The sequence below is a fragment of the Arvicanthis niloticus genome, chromosome 2 (assembly GCF_011762505.2).
Source record: "Arvicanthis niloticus isolate mArvNil1 chromosome 2, mArvNil1.pat.X, whole genome shotgun sequence".
Taxonomy (NCBI): domain Eukaryota; kingdom Metazoa; phylum Chordata; class Mammalia; order Rodentia; family Muridae; genus Arvicanthis; species Arvicanthis niloticus.
In genome coordinates, this window is record NC_047659.1 from 91,953,490 (window position 1) to 91,974,061 (window position 20,572).

At 41.3% G+C, this 20,572-nt stretch overlaps 1 protein-coding gene across 6 annotated transcripts in view; it reads right to left on the reverse strand.

Moving 5' to 3' along the window:
• Nucleotides 1–20,572, reverse strand: part of Ttbk2 (tau tubulin kinase 2) — a 118,451-nt gene that overhangs the window by 12,574 nt on the left and 85,305 nt on the right. For all 6 annotated transcript variants that reach the window (XM_076929549.1, XM_034494055.2, XM_034494054.2 and 3 more), the window contains 5 exons: nucleotides 13,551–13,708; nucleotides 8,642–8,858; nucleotides 6,088–6,299; nucleotides 4,203–4,791; nucleotides 110–1,380 (listed from right to left, as the gene is read on the reverse strand). In XM_076929549.1, coding sequence (XP_076785664.1) covers nucleotides 110–1,380; nucleotides 4,203–4,791; nucleotides 6,088–6,299; nucleotides 8,642–8,858; nucleotides 13,551–13,708 — 2,447 coding nt within the window. The remainder of the gene's footprint in view (nucleotides 1–109; nucleotides 1,381–4,202; nucleotides 4,792–6,087; nucleotides 6,300–8,641; nucleotides 8,859–13,550; nucleotides 13,709–20,572) is intronic.

Below are 20,572 nucleotides of genomic sequence, written 5' to 3' on the forward strand. Positions count from 1 at the left end.
GTGGAAGGAACAGAAGAAAACAAGTTCAAAAGAAGGAACTGTGACCACTGCTGTCATACAGTAAAGCACACTTAAAAACACACTACGCACATGGAAAGCATGAAGTTACCTGGCTTCTACTCCAGGCCTGACTGGTGGCTTTCCTGGTGGCGGCCGAGGCAAGAACTGAGGTGAAGCTGAGCTATGAATTTGATCTGTGCTGACCCAGGATACTGGCCTTGGAATCTTGCTCTTTCTAGACTGGGAGATGATGGGTGACAGAAAGCTATCTTCAACTGATCTACTCAGGTGGGAGTCTACTGCCAGTCTGGAAAAGGGAGCGAAGACTTCCTCCTCAGAAAAGGGAACTGGAGCAGCGGCTAGTTTCTCCTCTATCAGCTTATCAGAGGCACTTGAGAGGTCCCCCAGGAAAGACTTGAACTGCCTTTTTTCTACCAGAAGTTTTACTATTTCTGGCTGATAGGCTTTTTTCTGTAGCAGCTTTTCTTTTGCAGAAACTGCGGAGGATGATTCAAAAGCCGAGTCTATTTCTTGTGCTAAAACAGGGATCCGGCTGTGCCTGGTCACAAAGGATGACCGAAGCACGTCCTTCCGGGTAGGAGGCCCATGCTCGTTCTCTGAGACACAATGATAGAGCTCTCCGTTTCTAGGGGCAGCTTTCTCTCTCTTACCCTCTTGGTGCAAAAAAGTAGAGAGGTCCCCCTGCTGCCCTGGCAAGTTTTCACTCTTAGCACCGTCATCTTTAAACAGCGTATTTGTTTGCATTGCTGCCACCTGGCCTATCTGCCCTTCAGCATGTGGGTCAATGGCTTGTGGAGAAATTTCTGAAGTTCCAACTGCCAAAAGCTTCATTATCTCATGGTTTTTGTCCTGATTTGGCACCACACTAAAGTTCTGTGTCTTCGACACATCCAGAGGTTCTGTGGTAGCTGAATGATCCCTTTCTGCGGTCACTAAATCTGCTGGGAGAGAGATTTCAATACAGTGCTGCCCTTTACTTAACTTCTCATCTTCATTATCTGAGCCCAGAAGAATGCTTTTCTCTTCTGTTTCTCCAGGGAGATTTTCAAATTCTTTCACAGCTAATCTATTATGGTCAGGAGGGTCTTTTGTTCCCAAGTCTTGAGATGTGTCACCATCTCTCATGTTGGGTAACATGTCATGACCAGTGTGATCTATCTGAAGTCCCAAATCCACTCTGCTTCCTCCGCTAGCTAGTTCACCCTCTGTCACAACCAAGCCTGAGAAGTTCTCCCTTGGAGAGTAAAGTTCTACAGTAGGCTCCAAGGGCTGAAGATCTTTCTTCTCTGGTGGTGGACCATAGTGAAAGCTTCCTGAAGTTGACTGTGTTGATGCCACAGAAGGTCTAGGAATTGTAATCTGGAGAAGCAGGGAGAAAAATATAAAAAACCCAATTATGTGGATTATCAATCAGATACATGGTTTGAGATGTAATATTTCAGATTTCAATTTATAAGAGCAGCAAAATGAGCCAGGCACATCCCTTTAATTCCAGCACTTGGGAGGCAGAGGCAGACAGAGTTCAAGGCCAGCCTGGTCTACAGAGTGAGTTCCAGGACAGCCAGGGCTACACATAAAAACCCTGTTTGAAAAAACAAAACAGCAAAAATACTTACCAAGTTTTTCCAACTCATATTAAATGAGCACTTATGAATAAAAATGAAGGAATCCACGGTCCCCTCAAAGGATCTGCATAGAACAAACGATTCCCCTGGAGGTTCTTCCTGCTTGTTCTCATAACATGCTCTATGCATCAGAAGACTGATTTCAAAATACTGCATAGTCCAGACTCCCTTACAAATGGGTATCCTATGATAAATTAAATTCTACTATCCTTACAATAAAGTAGTTTTATGTGAATATAATTTAGAATCTTTTTTAAGAATGGCCTTTTTAGAGAAATCAGATAAACTTAGATCACTTAATAAAGACCATTAAGTCCTAGGAAAACAAATGAAAAAAAAATCTAAATTTAAATCCAAACTGGAGTGTTCATGGGAGATTTGGCTTAAATGCACGTTCCATCCAAGTATATGAAAGTTATGGTTTGGGTCTGGAGTCAGCTAAGTTGTTTGAAATTTATTTCACTTTGTGTCAGGAACATAATTAGGTTTATAGACATTAAAATCTTGCCCTAAAACCAGTTGAGACAGAAACTGCCTGACTGACCTATAAAGTAACTCCCAAACAGAACAGGCATGGTGCTGTACATCTGTAATCCCAGCTCTTGGGTGGCTGAGGCTCAAAGTATTTGAATTCCAGGTCAGACTAAACTATGCTGTAAGATTTTGTTAAAAATAAATAAAAATAAGAAACTAGAGTGCTGAGGATGCTCTGGGTGAATCCAATATAGGCTCCCTGGGTTCAGAACAACCATTCACATGAAATAAATGTAAAGAAAAGAAAACAACGCAGGGCAGTGGTGGCGCACATCTTTAATCCCAGCACTTGGGAGGCAGAGGCAGGTGGATTTCTGAGTTCAAGGCCAGCCTGGTCTACAGAGTGAGTTCCAGGACAGCCAGGGCTACAGAGAAACCCTGTGAAAGAAAAACCAAAACAAACAAACAAACAAACAAACAAAACAACAACAACAAAAAAAAACCCCAACAAGAACATTATAGGTCAGGTGTGGGGCACACACCTTTATTTCCAGCACTTGAGTCAGATATCTGGCAGTTCAAGGCCAGCCTGGTCTACATAAATGAGTTTCTCTGTAGCTCAGGCTGTCCTGGAAACTGCAGCAATGTTCCTTCCTTGGTTTCCTGAGGACTGGATTACAGAAATGGGCTAAAAATCCTAAAACAAAACTCAGGTTGGATTAGACTAGTTTATTCCCTTGGGCTAATTTTCCCTATGCCACAGACAACTGTACAAAGCGGTCCTGGAGGGGTTGGGAGAAGAAGTAGGAAATCACTGTTCACAACAATCAAACCCTAAGTAATTTTTCTAAGTCGTTTGTACTTGGAAAGTGCAAATGTGCTGTAACAAAAACCATTTCAATCTGGGGAACAATGCTGAGATCAGTAAGGCTAAGCCAAGTGGTGGTGGCCCATTCCTTTAATCCCAGCACTTGGGAGGCAGAAGCAGGTGCATCTCTTTGAGTTCTACGCCAGCCTGGTCTACAGAATGAGTGCCGGGGATCAAGGCATGTGCCACTATGTCTGGCTTTATTTTTCCCCTATTGCAGGTCCACTATAGAACACAGTATAATACTATTGTTTACATGCACCCTTTGCTTAGCTTAAGCTTCTAATTGCACAATCTTAACTGAACAACTAACCTACCTTCTTTTTCCTGCCTTTCTTTCCTTTTGTTTATTCATTTATTTAGACACAGGGTCTCTCCTACAGACAGGTTGGCCAGAATAGGCTTGAATTTACAGTGGTCTTCTTTATTTAGCTTCATAAATTCTGGGGCTATAGCTGTGAACCTCTGCCCACAGACAGCTTTTATTTCGTTTCTTTTTTTTTCTAGTGTGTGTACGTGCATGTGGGTGTGTAAGAATGTGTTTTTTAAAGTCAGGATCTCTCACTAAATCTGGAACTCAGTGATTTGGCTAGACTGGCTGGCCAGCAAGCTACAGGGACCCATTTGTCTTTGTCGCCCCTCCAGCTCCATGCATACTCCAACTCAGTGCTGGAGTCACAGTTATATTCTGCTGTGCCTGGGTTTGATGTGGGTATTGAGTGTCTGAACTCAGGTCCTTATGTACACACAGTAAGTAATTCTCTGATGGGGTCATCTCTCAGCCCCAGTCTTTTCCTTTTTTGTTTTGTTGTTGTTGTTTTGAGAGAAGGTCTATGTAGTCCTGGCTGTCTCAATTCAACTCCTGAGTACAAGGATTAAAGGTGTGTGTAACCACACCCAGCTCAGGCCTGCCTCCCCCCCCCCCTCTCTCTCTTCCCTCTCCCTCTCCCTCTCCCTCTCTCTCTCTCTCTCTCTCTCTCTCTCTCTCTCTCTCTCTCTCTCTCTCTCTCTCCAAGAGTTTCTGTATATATCCCTGGCTGTGCTGTCCTGGAACTCACTCTGTAGATCAGTCTGGCATCAAATTCACAGAGATCTTTCTGTTTCTGCCTCCCAAGGGCTGGGATTAAAAGCAAGTGCCACCATGCACAGCCCAGGCTTTTCTTAATAGCACCTTGAGCAGGTAACACAAAACAATGACAAAAGCCATTTCTTACCGCAGTTAAGGGTCCTTCTGCTTGTGCCTCCATGGGACTCGTGGGAGTCACTGTGATGAACTGACTTGCAGCTCTAGCCTGGAGGTCCAGCCTATCTGTGTACAGTTCTGAAGCAGCAGTAGCAGGGCATTCAGCAGAAAGTGCTAAAACCACACCTGAGCTTTCCTTTTTTAAGTGATGGTTGTCAGTCCAAGGACCTACTTGGATCTTTTCATCTTGAGGTGACCCCTCAAGGACCTGAAGTACTTCAGGCTCCTCATCTGAAGGGCTTCCAGTTGTTTTATGGCCTAATACCTCATTTGTCCTAAAGTCCTGAAGGTCTTGCTCCTTGTCCACAATCACCCATTCTTTGGAATCAACTTCCTGTTTGCAAGAGCTTAAGTTAACAGCTATAAATCCATTGCTGCCACCACCATCTGCCTGCTCTGGGGTGTTGGCAGAGGCAGGCTTGGAGACATCAGGAAGATATTCTTCATCATAGTGCCAGATGTGGTCAGTGCGGGACACAGCAGGAACACAAGGCTTAGGAGGCAGAGCAGGGAGAACAGGTTCCTTTCCTGCACTGGAATCTTTCTGCATTTTCTCCATGCTTAAGAAAATGGAAAGAAGTTACTCAATTGTCCTTAGAGAAACATCTATTATATCTTGATAAACTGTATGTGAAACAACCATTCTTACAGAAGTATGACGAGTGTGTATGGAGAAAGCAAGGGGAGGCTCACAGGGTCACGGTGCTCGCTCGCTACTGCATTCCTGCTCTTCCCCAACACTGCCCACCGGTCTGACTCCTTGCCAAAGTAATTTTTCATTCCCATTGCTCTCTTATATCTATACCTCATCTTCAGTGTATTTAAACACTGTTATTTAACAGTGTTAAAGCACTGTTCAAGTCTAGACCATCTTTTTGATCATATGTGGACATGTAATAGCAGATGGCCTTGGATTTCTGATTCTTCTGACTCTACCTTCCTAGCTGAGATCGCAGCCGTGGATTACCACATATTCATGTATGTGGTTCTGGGGACTGAACCCAGGGTCTCACATATGCTAGGAAGGCACTCTACTAACTGAATTATACCCCCAGCCCAAACCCACAGCCTTTCTTAACGAACATTTCATTGCCAACAGTCCCAGAGCTGGGACTACAGTGTGTGCTACTACATACAGCTCTCTCTCTCTGAATTCTCTTGAAGCCTATTGACTGGTGAATAGATCTCAAATCTTCTTACATTTTCATTTCTATCTTGTAACCAAGGCATATTTTGCTACAGGCAGAATGTGCCTAACTGACCAAAAGCATCAATCATTACACTCTTTATATACATTATCTGTAAAGTTTAACTTTTCTTCTATCTTGGGAGACATGAGTGCCATAGGGCAAAATGATGAACTTACTCATGCATTTCCTACTGCACCTCATCTCTGCCCCCACTCCTGCCCAAAGTTGCCGTGTACTGCTACACTTATCTCTGTGTCCCCACTCCTGCCCAATGTTGCCGTGTACCGCTACACTGTTGCCTCAAAGAGTTCACCTTCTAACAAAGTCACTGCAAACATGTTCGTTTTACTGCTGTATCTGGCATTAGGGAGTTAGCAATTCTCAAAGACAAAGACTTTGCTGTAGAATCAGTGCTGATATTAGAGAAGTCATTAAGAATGAGGATACAGACCTAAAATATGAACAAATAGAAACTTGGTGTCAGTGTTATAAAAAGTTTCTTATTTGAAAGAATTTAGGTAATGGAGATAAAATATTATACTACTACTACTAACAACAACAGCAATAATAGTAATAATAACAATAATAATAACAATAATAATAATAGTAGTAGTAATATGGAAGTTTTAAAAAGAGAGAGAGAAGGGGGAAAGATACATTACATACCAGGTCTCAAGAAACTTGTCAGTATGTGGCTTTGGCTCAAGTGTCAGACGCTTTTCCAGTTCAAAGCTGTGAATGGAACGTAACTTCCTCACTAATGGAACATCTCTGTCTGGCTGAGTAATCTCCGATCGGACACGAATTGGTGAACCAAGGCTTGGAGCATTGAGAATACCATTTACTTGACCATGGCTATTTTCTTCTTCAGTAGCTGCCTAGAAAAAAATATAAATAGAATCATTCCAAATTTATACATGGGAGAAATCACTGAAGCCTTTGAAATAATGTCAAAAAATGATTACATGTATTCTTAGAAAATTAAATTTAAAAAATTTTAATTTTAAAAATTATATTTACTTGTTTATTTACTTACTGTATATATGTGTGTACATGCCCTTACTACATGTGAATGTGGAGGTCAGAGGACAACTTTTCGGAGTTGACTCTCCTATAAGCACTTTTACCTCCTGACTCACCTTACCAGCTTGGTCTTCATGTGGGTCCCCTAACAAGCCGAGTGGGGGCTGTCCTGACCTCTGCTCCCACCCATTGGATCCCTTTCCCCCAATCTGAGACTGCTTGGTTGGGCCTCAGTGGGAGAGGATGTGCTTCTGCTGGGACTAGATGTCCCAGGGTGAGGTGGTACCCAAGGGATGCTCCCCTTCTTTGAGAAGGGGAAGGGACAATGGGGGGAGGAGAGGAGGAGGAGGGCTGTGATTAAGATATAAAGTGAATAAAAAAATAAATTACTGAAAAGAAAACTAAAAAAAATAAATAAATTTATTTCTAATTGTATGCTGGAGCCTATGCCTGTGTGCTTGTGTGTGTGTGTGTGTGTGTGTGTGTGTGTGTGTGTGTACACGCACATTAGTAAATGAACACTGAGTGTAGACGCTCTGAAGAATCCAAAAGCATCAGATCTGGAACTGGGGTTAAAGGCTGTGAGCCTACAGATATGGATGGATGTGTTGTGAACTGACCTCAGGGCCTTTTCAACAGCAGTACATGTTCTAACAGCTGTGCCACCTCTCCAGTCCCTCCTTAAGACAAAGCACTAGGTTTGTGATACATTCATTCATTTATACATATGTATTATTATTATTTGTTCTCATTTTTATCCCCATGCCACCCTCTCCTCTCAAATTTATAGTTATATAATTAATAACCATACTCAGTTAAGACAAATTCCTCAGAACTGATCACAGATGATCTTGGGAGGATATAGTCCCATTCATAAAATGATGACTGGCCAACTTTTTACCAATCATAATTTAACGCTGAACCCTAAGCTTCAAGCTCCTTCCCAACTATACCCTTTCTTATTGTCATCATTTTCAAGACAAGGTCTCACTGTGTAGCTGTGGCTGGCCTAGAACTCACTATAAGCCAGCAGTGGCCTCAAACTCACAGAGATCTACCTGCCTCTCTACCCCCCAACTGCCATGAATAAAGATACGTGCCATGGCACGTAACAACTACTACTACTGTAATGAATGGCCTTTTTCAACATTATCTTCATATTCCACAAAAGGAAGAGAATAAATAACCACAACAAAGAAAAGTCTAGGGATAATCTGCCCGAGTTAAAAACTCACCTATTTCTCCTGTACACTCACAAGTGTACCTGCATACAATTCTATCTTTTATTTATCATCCACTTTACCAGTGTATGACCAAGTGTGATCTGTGACCTCTTCACATCATAGAGACAGTTCACCAAGGCTGTGAACAGAGCTACACTAGATCAGAGTCAAGGAAGGGTACAGAGCCCTGTTGCATCCTCTGGAAAGACTGTCCACTTCTCTTCTACAGATATTTCTTTTCTGTTTGCTTGTCATGTGGTTTCCCTCCTTCCTCCTCTCCTTTTATGGTGGTAGTAGAGATGGAGCCCAGGGCCTTACACATGCTACTCAAGTGCATTACCACTGACTCGTGCCCCTGATTTATTTTAAATATCTATCTTTTCCATAACATACACTGAATATTAATGCTTGGTATCTAAACCTGAGCACTTTGGAGTACCTAGGTTTAGTTGCTGGAACTCACATGATGGCTCACAACCATCCAGAAGTCCAGACCCAGGGGACCCAATGCCTCTGATCGCCACAGACAGTAGACACACGTGGTACAAATACATACATAAGTGTAGGTAAAACAGCTGGTGGGACTATTTGGTGGATAATGTTTCTTTTTCTTTTTTTAAAATGAAAATAAAATTGTATCATTTACTCCTTCCCTTTTCTCCCTCCATCCTTCCCCATGAACTCTTGCCTCTTCAATCCATGGTGTCTATTCTTCAACCACCATTACAGATATAGGTATATATCTTCCATATGATGTTATGTGTATATATATGATTTCAGGGATGAACACTTGTTATTGGATAATCAATCAGAGGGCTCCTCCCTGGTGTGACTAAGATGACCAGAGTTTGATATCCACGACTAAGGCGGTAGAAAGAACCTCCTCCCCTCCCCCTCTCTCACAACTGTGTATCACTAATAGAAGAGTATTATATACATAAAAAGATATTGCTTTGCATGTAAGAAATACATACTTTACAAATTCCGAGCTTTATCTTGTTCTTGTTGATATCCATCTCTTCCCAGACATCCTTTTCCTGAGGGCGAGGGTGCCCCAGAGATCCAGGCAATTTATCTGGTGATACACCAACAGGGATTCCATTCTCCCCATCACTAAGCTGTTCATCTGGAAACACTTCATCTGTATTTTCTCGAAGCAAGTCTCCTGGGATGGGGGTGGCATTTGCAATTCTGAAAAGTTAGGAGAGGAAACCAGAAAACTTCAAAAGACCAGAATAAAGAGTTACCATAAGACTCTACTACATTTTTGTCTTTAACTTTAAGTGATAAGTCTACACATAATTAAGAGTTAAATAAAATAAAACCTAAAACTCTTTTAACACTAATTTTATGTTAATACTGAAAAAATAAACATTTTTCTAAATTGGGAGAAGTTAAAATTTCAATGTGACTTTCAATGCAAATCTTAATTCAACTAATTGATTTGACAATCACTGCTTTTTTCTTTTTTTCTTCTTTTTGGTTTTTCAAGACACGGTTTCTCTGTGTAGCTCTGGCTGTTCTGGAATTTGCTTTGTAGACCAGGCTGGCCTTGAACCCACAGATACCTGTCTGCGTCTGCTTACTGAGTGCTGGGATTAAAGGCATGTGCCACCACCACTGGCCAACAATCACTTTAAAAGCCTTAAACATCTGTTCTACTTTCCATGAATATCTTATCAATAAAATAAAATAATTTACCATTTTTGCCAATAAAAACAATTACAGGGAAGTACTAAGCGCTCTAAGTAAATAAAAAGAAGTTAGATGACTTTTTAGTATGAAGTGTGTACTACTGTTTATTTCATTCAGTGTATTTTGATCATTTTCATCTCCTGGAACTCATTCCCATCTTTGTACCCACTGCAGTGCCTGTCTGTCTGTCTCTGTCTGTCTCTGTCTCTGCCTGTCTGTCCCTGTCTCTCTCTCTCTCTCTCTCTCTCTCTCTCTCTCTCTCTCTCTCTCTCTCTCTCTCTGTTTTTTTGAGACAGGGTTTCTCTGTATAGCCCGGGCTGTCCTAGAACTCACTCTGTAGACCAGGCTGGCCTCGAATTCAGAAATCTGCCTGCCTCTGCCTCCCAAGTGCTGGGATTAAAGGCGTGCGCCACCACTAACTGACTTTTTCTCTCTCTTAAAACAAAACAAAACAAAACAAAACAAAACAAAACAAAACAAAACAGGCTGGAGATGGCTCAGTGGTTAAGAGCACTGACTGCTCTTCTAGAGGACCTGAGTTCAGTTCCAGCAACCACATGGTGGCTCACAACCATCTGTAATGGGATCTGATGCCCTCTTCTGGCCTGCAGGCATATATGCAGGCAGAACACTGTATATATAATACATCTTTTAAAAAAAGAATGTGGTTCCTACACAGTTAAAAACAAACAAACAACCTTACAAAACCACAGAAATGAAAATCAAACCAACTGGCAAACAATCAGGAAAGAAAGTCCCAAGTGAAACAGCAATGTGCACCCACTGTCTCTTCACTAAGGTCTTACTTAGTGTAAGGTCTCAGGCAGCAAAGGAGGAGAAAACCCTCTAGTTTTCCCTCTGGAGAAACTAGAAATTCTGAAATTACTGAATCCATACAGTTCTACATGAGAAAAATACAAAATATGAATAGGTATTTGTTTATACATTTCTTTTTTTCTTTCTTTCAAGAGAAGTTCTTTCTTTGATCCTACACTGGGATTGAGTAGAGATCTTCCCAAATCCTGGGATTACAGGAGTATGCTATTTTGCTTGGCTATATATTTCCTTTGAATGAATTCCAGGTCCTTTTTACATAGTTGACATCACTCAGCCTGCTTGCTAATCCATGACAGGCTTTTACTTTTTAGCCATCAGTCAGTTATTCACTCAAAAGGCCTCTGATAACTCTATGTTACATAAATACTAGTGTTTAAAAAATATTTCTGAGCTGGAGAGATGGTTCAGTGGTTAAGAACACGGACTGCTCATCCAGAGGTCCTGATTCAATTCCCAGCAACCACATGGTGGCTCACAACCATCTGTAATGGGATCTGATGCCCTCTTCTGGTATGTATGAAGACAGCTACAGTGTAGTCACATACATAAAATAAATAAATAAATAAATAAATAAATAAATAAAATTAAATCTTGAAAAAAAAAATAAAAGGAAAGAAAAAAAATCATTTCTGCCTGAACACAAGATTTAGCACACAAAGAAACTTTTAACAAGTACCCTGGAATACCTAAACATAGGAAAAAAGTCTTCGGGGGACTGTCTTGACATATGCTGTTACTGTGAACAGCAAAATAGATAATTTTGCCAGGCATACTCTGTGCTTAGGAGTCAGAGGCAGGTGGATATTTGTGAGTTCAAAGCCAGTCTGGTCTAAATAGCAAGTTCTAATCAAGTCAGAGATATATAATGAGACCCTGTCTCCCAAATAAAACAGAACAAAACAAACAAAAACCCTAAAACAGCAACAACAAAATAAACAAACAAACAAAAAACAAAAAACAAAAAAAAAAAAAAGAGAGGAAACCCTCTCAGGCAACCACTCTGAGGCACTCTCAAGGTAACAGTGTGCCTTAGCATAAATGGTCTAGGGGTGCTTTATCGTCTTGTTCTGGTTTCCTCCCTTGCCTCTGCCTAAGTGGTCAATGTTCAGTGATCTCTTTATCAATACTGTAGGTAAATAATCTAGAAAATTCATTCTTCACTGACCGAGGTTCTCACAAGAAAACCTCACAGCCTAGTAAAGCAGTTTCTGTAGTTCAGACACAAGAAACAGAGTAAAGACTCGAAATAGTCCAAGTATGCAAATTATTAAAGATCAGAAATAAACTGAGTACTGAAAGATTTTTCAAGTATGAGTTTAATGTACTTTACTGATACAAGGAAAGTGTACCTGGGAGGTCCATCTACTGACCATGCTCAACAGTCTGATCTCTCAGTGTTCCAGACCCTCCCCTATGCCTGTCATTTGCTTCCTCTATAGTGGCTCCACTTCCTGTTTCCCCTTCTACTCCTTAGGAAATAAAGCACATCTGTCCCCAGCTTTCCTCACCTTCTATACAATGTCACACACTTCAGGGAACTCACCCCTGACTTTTCCATACAGGATCTTTTCCACATGACACAGTTCTCCTTCATATTTAATTCCTTATTTTTCATTCCTTCCATATTATTTTTTTTCCTTTTCCTAAACTCTCTTAATCTAGAGTTTGACAAAAGGAGAGAAATAATTTCTCACCAAGCAAATGATGGCATGTTCAGGAATATGAGCACTAAGGGAAGGGGAGGAGTTGGTACAGCACCTGCCAGCATATACCAAGGCCTGCACTCATCCCTAACACCTATGAAAGCAAAGGGAAGGAAGGGAAGATGACAAGAGAAAAGATGGAAAAGAGACAAAGCCTGGAGCTGCAGAGATGGCTCAAAGGTTAAGAGCACTTGCTGATCCTGCTGCAGACCCAGGTTTCCTTCCCATGACCCACATGGTGTCTTACATCCATCTATAACTCCATTCCAGGGCATATAATACCCTCTTCTAGACTCCACAGGCACAAGGCATGAACAAGATAGTGGAACTCAAGAGGCTGAGGCAAGAGAATCACAAATCAGAATCAGTATAGTCTAAACAGTAACTTTAGATTTAAAGCCAATTTAAAATGTACAGTGAAACCCTGTCTTACAAAAACAAACAACTCAGCCAGGCAGGGGTGACCCACACTTTTAAACTTAACACTTGGGAGACAGAGGCTGGCAGATGCTTGAATTTGAGGCGATATGCTATCCACCCACCCATAGACATAGACACAACAGATACAGACAGATAGATAGACAGACAGACAGACACACACAGAGCTGGGCATAGTGGGGCACACCAGTAACTCTAGATTCAGGAGAGTGAGGGCAGGAGAACTGCAAATTCAAGGTCAGCTTAGTTATATAGCAAGATTCCTGCTTCAAACCTGACAAATAAATAAGAAAAAATATAAATGGAAATACACTATAATAATTCCTAATATTCTATATAAGTTAAAATTCTTTCATAAAAAGAATATTCCTAGCAAGCCAGCGGTTGCGCCTCCAGAGGGCAGCCGTGCCCTTCTTCCTGCATTCGAATCCCGTGGTCTCTCCTCCCGCTTCCCGTGTGTTTCATGGGGGAAAAAAAAAAAAAGAAAAAAAAAAAAAAGTTTGGGCCGGGTGGTGGTGGCACATGCCTTTAATCCCAGCACTTGGGAGGCAGAGGCAGGAGGATTTCTGAGTTCGAGGAGGCCAGCCTGGTCTACAGAGTGAGTTCCAGGACAGCCAGGACTACACAGAGAAACCCTGTCTCGGAAAAAACAAAAAACAAAAAACAAAAAACAAAAAAAAAGAATAGTCCTACACATTTTGATCCCATGGAGTTTAAGCACTGTATAGTTAGAAATAATTAAGACCATGCTGTATGGTGGTAGCACACCTTTAGTCCCAGTGCTGGAGCAGAGGCAGGCAGATCTTTGAGTTCAAGGCCAGCCTGGTCTGCAGATTAAATTTCAGGACAGCCAGGGCTACACTGAAAAATACTGTCTTAAAAAAACAAAAATAGACAGACAAGAAAGATCATAAAGTTAGTAATGATTAGTAAAAGTAAATAAGCAACATAAACATAAAAAAAGAATAATTATGGCTCATTCTTTCCAGATTCCCATATATATTTTTTAGAAATAAAAAAATTGTTCCCTCTACCTACTGTATCTGTGATAGAACAAGTCACGTCCGTTCTAAACTCCCATGTCACAGACATATTTTCTGAATTAAGCATAAGTGAGGAGGGGGTTACGTCAAGAAAATGTCAAGCTGAGGGACTCAGGGTAGACTGACTAAAGGCACCACTCTCTGGGTTGTGCAGTAGCAGTACATACCCAATGGCGGCAGGGGTCAGGCGGGTGTGCAGCTGAGGGGTGGCCGAGGTGGTGGTGGTCGTTAGGGAGCCATCAGTTCCACTCTTCTCCCAGTCAAAGGGGTCACTCTCAATTACTCCAAAGGTCTTGATGCTATTGTCAAACACGGATGTTAGAAGCTAAACCACAAAGGAAAAAAAAACTAGAGTGAGCCAACAGCAATCCAGGCATGTTCATCTAAAGAGGATTTATAATGAGATTTCCTTCAAAATCCATGGCTCAAAGAAGAAAACAAACTGGGACAATGTGTATGATGATAAGAAATTAATGTTAATTAATTAACTAATGTTGACCATGGTACTAGTATGTAGTTGTAGGAAATATTTACAGAAGATATATCTGGCAGTGGTGGCTCACACCTTTAATCCCAGCACTTGGGAGGCAGAAGCAGGTGGATTTCTGAGTTCGAGGCCAGCCTGGTCTACAGAGTGAGTTCCAGGACAGCCAGGACTACACAGAGAAATCCTGTCTCAAAAAACCCAAAAAACAAAAAACAAAACATAACAAAACAAAACAAAAAAAAAAAAAAAAAAAAAGAAGGAGAAGGAGCAGAAGAAAAAGAAGACATATAATGCAGCTTTCTATTTATAACCTAATATTACATAGTTAGGTAAAGGGAAGTATGTAACATGTGAATACATATATTTATATCTACTCACATAAACCACTTATTTGGCTATTTATGTATTTGTAAAGACATTTTTATATGGCTCAACCTAAATCAGTAACCAGTAGTTATAGCTGGGGTGCCCTAAGATAGGAGCATAAAGCAATTCCTTGATCTTTCTTTGTGTGCACATGTCTTTTTAAAAACATCTTTTATGAGCCAGGTGATGGTAGTGCATACTTTTAATTCCAAGAGCACTGGGGAAGCAGAAGTAGGTGGATCTCTGTGAGTTCAAGGCCAGCCTGGTCTACAGATGGAGTTCTAGGACAGCTATACAGAGAAACCCTGTCTCAACAAACTAAAAAAGAAAAATAAAACCCAAAAAACCTCAATCACACATACAAAAAACCCTTTTATATGTATGTATGTGTTTATATACACAAATAGTCAAATTTATGCTTTTAGTATGGCTTGTTTCAAACACAATTCCATCCTTACCTATACCTGTCCATGTGCAGTATAGTTTTATTCTCTAATCGTTTCTCTTACTCTGCTAATATCTTGCCCTCTGAAATTCATTTTCACAGTTCCTGCTCCAGACCTGAAAATAACACTTCTTGTTGAAGCATTTTGCCCACACCTCTGAGGTTTATTTAAAAAGATGACTCTGGCTATTAAGCAGACAACAGATGCCATAAATAGACTGTGATGATAAAAGGCGCTGAGAACCAGTTAGGACCAGTGAGGAGGCTACTTGTCAGTTAAATCGACATGGTTACAGTGGACATGATAAGTGACTTGAATGTCATTTGGAAAAGAGCCCAAAGACCCTGTTGACAAAGGCAAAGGAGGCTGTGAGAGGACAGAGTGAAGGCTAAGTTACATCTCTGTCCCATGCCATGGCCATGAAATGCAAAGTGGGGGCTTAGTGACTGGGATACTCGGCAGAGCAGGCTGGTGGTCCATTAGCATATAAATACCACTATTTACAGTAATAGGGCCAGTGAATTCCACTTAGAGTCCTTATCTAGGAGGTCTAGACAAAGGTGTGTAAACATTACAAAGGTAACCAATGTTAGAGGCGGTCAGTGAATCCTGTCAGTGAATCCGCAAACCTTAGAGTGTTGAGTTCTAAAAATAACTCAAGGAAGCCTGTTTCAACTCGGAACATGAAATGCTATCATTTAAGTCTATCATTCTGAGTATTTGATTAATTTTTCTTTTAACCTACTATAAACGCCAAGAAGTCAGCACATGTCTGATCTTATTCCATCACTGTATCGTCAGGAACTAAAAAGTTACCTTACAGGTAATAGTTATTTTAAAAATATTTCAAGAATAAATATCTATCAGCAAAAATATTTACTGAAAGATTTGTATAACTTTAACTTTCACTTACTTATACAAAGGAAAATGATATAGAAAAGGAAATGGAGGAGAGGAAAGGAATTGGAAAAGGCATGATTATAAAGTCTTGGAAATTATTTTGGTGCTAATTTTGTTTATGTAGGTTACCTGTGTTATAGCCAAAGGTACCCCAGAACATGAAAGTACAAAGTTACAGAAAACTGAGCATGCAGCTCAGTTGTATAGTACTTGCCTTGAGTATGTGAGGACCCTGAATCTGGACCAGTGGACCATGATGCAGAAGGGGCAGGCTGGGGGGGGGGAAGAAAGGGCAGGAGGGAGGGAGGTAAACACAGGGAGAGAGGGAGGGAAGGAAGGAGGGGGGGGGACTGGGTACACCCAGGCTTTTCTTAATCAAGGTTCTCATGAACTTTTAACCTCTCCATCACATCGTTATCACTGGTGTGTATGACGATGTGTGTGTGGTATAAGTTACCACATTCAGTTTAAAGCAGCTTATTTTTTGTTAAACTGGGATATACAATAAAATGAATTTTTAAAGCACATTATTCAAAACAGAAAGAACAATCAGAATGATATTCTACGTAATCTGAATGTGTTACTTCTTTGTGATTTCAAAATGTTTATGCATTATTTTTCGAATTTAACTAAAATGTGTTTTCTAAAGTAATTTTGTTCAATACCTAACCATGTGCAGCGCACAAAGATGTTCAGTGCTAGTTTCCAGCCATCATGGAACACAGACCCAATGGATGACTACTCCCTCTTATCCTTACCACAAACTGCAGGAGATAAGTGTCATTTATCTCCATATACAATTTCAATTTGCCATTTGAAAGAAGATGGAAAGAGTTATCTGTAGTGTATTGAATTTCACTGAGGATTTTGATTTCTATATTTTAATTGAATAAGTGCAAGCCAATGGATGAGCAGCACACTGTGGGGAGCCAACAGAAGGCGGCTATCATCCTTGCAGCCGTTTTGAGCCATATACCCTGACAAGAGACTTGATTACAATAGCCTACAACAGCTGAGCACACTCTGATAACATCTTGTTTTAGATACCCAGGATTTTCCCTTGGGTGTGTGAGACTTAAAGGTGTGTGACTAAGAGATCAGATTTAGAGACAAGACCTAAGGGCATGACTTAAAGGCGTGGCTTAGAAGTGAGACATATAAAAAGGCAAGGGGCAGACAGAAGAAATCATTATTAGACTTTAGGCATTTGGACTAGACACTTGGAAAAAGTAACTTGGAACTGAGAAAGAGACTAGCAACTGGAACTAGGATTAGGTGCTAGGAACTAGGGACTTGGAACTAGGGACTTGGAGAGAAGAGAAGAAGAAGAGAGACTAAAGAATAAACAGGATTGAAACACACTCTGTCTGGTCTCCATTCTTCGAGTCCATCCTTACTCTCTCTCTTGCTGAACCCTGACCCGCAGACCAGGGAGACTTGGGGCAGTGCAGACTCTAACAATTTAGCCCCCAAGGCTTTTGGCAGTTTGGGTTCCAATACTGATAGAGTGGTCCCCGACATCTTGGCCCACAAACGTGGGGCAGCTCAGGCCGCAACAGCACACGTACCCCACAGAGTACAATGGAATACTGCTTAGCTAACATCACTCAATGCAAAAGACAATGACTCATTTTAGTGATACATAAGTAGATCAAATAGGTAAAAAATGCATATATTTTTTGCTTCTCTGCTCTTGGGAGGCATGGAGCATTTCAACCATATGGGAGCAAATCCTAAGTTGTACTGTACCCATCCTCTGGGGACAGACCAGAAAAACAGAGAACAGCAAAAGAAAAACAATTAGGAGGATGCACAGCATTAACTGTTTTTAAGGTTCCTGTTTTTAGCATTTTTAAAGTTTCTTTAATTTAAACTTTATGTGTATGAGCAATTGCCTGCATTTATTGTATGTGTACCATGTGTGCCTGGTACCTAAGGAGACCAGAAAAGGGCATGAGAGCCATTGGAACTGGAGTTCCAGACAACTGTGACCCACAAAGGTGCTGAAGCACAGCCTAAACCACAGGGGCACAGACAGCATGTAGCTCGGATGTGGCGTTCATCACAGGGCAGGCACAGCACAAAGCTTGAGTGTGAGTTTCTTTTATTACGGTGGCATTCTGCAGCACTGTCCTCCAAGCCAAACAGTGGCATCTTAACCAGACCAGCAATGTCTGCTCAGAAAAGCTCTTAGCTAGCTTGTTGACTGCTGATGTTCCTTCACAGAAGAGTATCCAATATAATTCTGGAGAAGATCTAGCCACTCCTCCCAGCTAGTTGTATGCAAACCTGTCCTGACTGCATGTTTCCCTGAGGGGAAGAACTACAATGTATAGACTGAGAAAGACAAGGAGACACCATCATCCATACAGAGTAAAGATTTCCTTTCCAGAATAGCTGCTCTAAGGCCACCACACTCTTGTCAGTCATCCTCAATCAGGTGCTGTGAGCAAGCCCAATAATGTAAGTTTACTGGCCCTCAGGAGGAACTCCAGTGAAACCAAACTCTGGTTTGTCAATGACATTGGTTAGTCTTCTCCCATGGAGAAAATTCTCATGACAGATCAGAAATCTGTTAGTTTTTATGCTTTATGGTATGAAGAAAATTAGTAAACAGAAGAAAATGTTAGCAGAATGAAAAAATGGAAGTATTTTTAGTAAAGAAGAACTTGTATATGAAGATTGAGATAGCTACATGTTTCTCCAGAATGGAAAAGAAAGCTGAAAGGAAAGGTCCCTGCATGGTCTCAGCACCCACGCTGGAAGTGTCACTGAAGGCTGAGTGACTGGTGTGATTCTCTAACAGTCCAATGTAAGTCCATAGAGAATGCTATTTAGACAATCAGATCTCATTAGTGATTTTCTCCTTGACAAACAACTGTTGCCCAGTTAGAAAACTTCAGACTCTGGCTCACTTCTGTACCTCCCTGCAGCCTATGGAGACAGGCCCGTTATTATTTTAACTACTTGTAGTCTATGGAGACAGGCCCGCTATTATTTTAACTACTTGTAGCCTATGGAGACAGGCCTGCTGTTATTTTAATCAGAAAGTTAAATGATGGCTAAATCTCTTTTTCTCTTTCTAGAATCAATCTGGAAGAAACTTCTCACTGATTTTAGGCAATAGCTATCAAAATGCCTGAAAGCAGATCCTGGGTTCAATGTTGTGGAGACTAGCCTTGGAGTCCATAGGAAAAAGAGGGGACAAATGATTTTGTGAGCCCATCAAGAGATTCTAATAGACTGTGACTTGGACATTTAAAAAATATCCTGTGTTCTGGCTTCTTCTGGTTGCCTTTACCTTTACCACTTCCTTGATTCTTTCTCCGGGCAGCAGTTGAGAAGAACTTCCGCTTACACATAACTCTTGTAATGAGAATGGAACTAACAGTGCACTCCTGAAGTCCTCTAGATAGACCCAATGGAGGGGTACACCGACTGCTGTACCCAAACCCCATTCAGCTGGAAGACGGTCAGTCAGTGCCCGATTCTGGAGCAGCAGTCAGGGTAACATGTGGGCTGGTGAGGATGAGAATCGGAGGTAGCATTTGACTATGATGTTTAGGTAAGAAGATCCTCAAGAAAAGTAAACAGGCTCTCTCTTGGGTAAAAAGCCGGAAACGACCCTGTATTTCTTGGCGATCTCATCTTTGCCAGACTCCAGAGATTCAAAAAGGGACTTCAATCTCTGATCTAGTACCTACATGATTTTAGGAAAACCTTTGTGGGGCAAGACAATGTTGAAATAGAAGCTTGTTAAGCAAAAACTTCTGATCAAGAGTACAGAACTCCTACCCTCGGTGGAAACTCAATTTTCCATTTGGGTTAGGTCAGTTCCTCTGGCCAGGGGACCACCCTGAAGAAGGCAGCATTGCCTCAAGCTAAAGAGCTAATTCCTTGTTTCGGGGCCTCCTTCAGAGACTCAGTGGTCATCTTCTCCAAACAATCCCTGGTCACCTTCTGTCTCTAAAGACTTCAGAAAGTCAGCATGGTTGAGTCTTAGAGAGAGAGAGAGAGAGAGAGAGAGAGAGAGAGAGAGAGAGAGAGAGAGAGAGAGAGAGAGAGAGAGAGAAAATATGTAATAAAAAAGGAGAAATGGTAAGACCCTCTGCTTCCCCACCCCCATTCAAAGAAGGCTAGCCTGCCAAGGATCAATATTCCATAATCTCTCCCTACCTTATAAAAGATCTTTAAAAGAAATTAAATTTTTTGTTGTTTTGTTTTTGTTGAAACGGTGTCTCACTATATAGCCATGATGTTCTAGAACTTGCTATGAAGGCAAGGCCAGCTCTCAACTCACAGAGATGGCTACCTCTGCCTCCCAAATGCTGGGATTAAAGGCATGAACAACTATGCCTTGTTAGAAATTCAAATATTTTAATCTCACCTACTGGTAAAATTTCTGCTTACCCAAACCAAAGACCCTGCTGCATCCCCATAACATAATGACCTCTTCATCCTTCCTGAAGGGGCAGGGAGGCACGGAGGCAGGCAGGCAGAGGGTATCTCTGTGAATTCCAAGCCAACCTGGTCTTCATAGACTTCATAGATAGTCAGGGCTACATTGAGAGACCTTGTTTCAAACAAGCAAGCAAGCAAACAATGAAAAGTTCAGCTCAAGGAATTACTTCTGAGGGCTGGAGAGATGGCTCAGTTAAGAGCACTGGCTGCTCTTCCAGAGGTCCTGAGTTCAATTCCATCAACTACATGGTGGCTCACAACCATCTGTAATGAGATCCAATGCCTCTTCTGTCATGCAGGTGTACATGCAAATAGAGTACTCATATACATAAAATATGTAAATAAAGAAATCCTTTAAGAAATTACTCTTATCTAGTAGAAAATGGAAGAAACTGGAGAAAACATCTGGGCTGGGTTATCATTTTAAGTAATGTTAGGGCCCACAGGTATTCCAGATGAGGGCCGGGAGCCTAACCTGACAACATTAAGCCCCATCACATAAGTACAGTGAGAATGAAAGGAGAGAAGG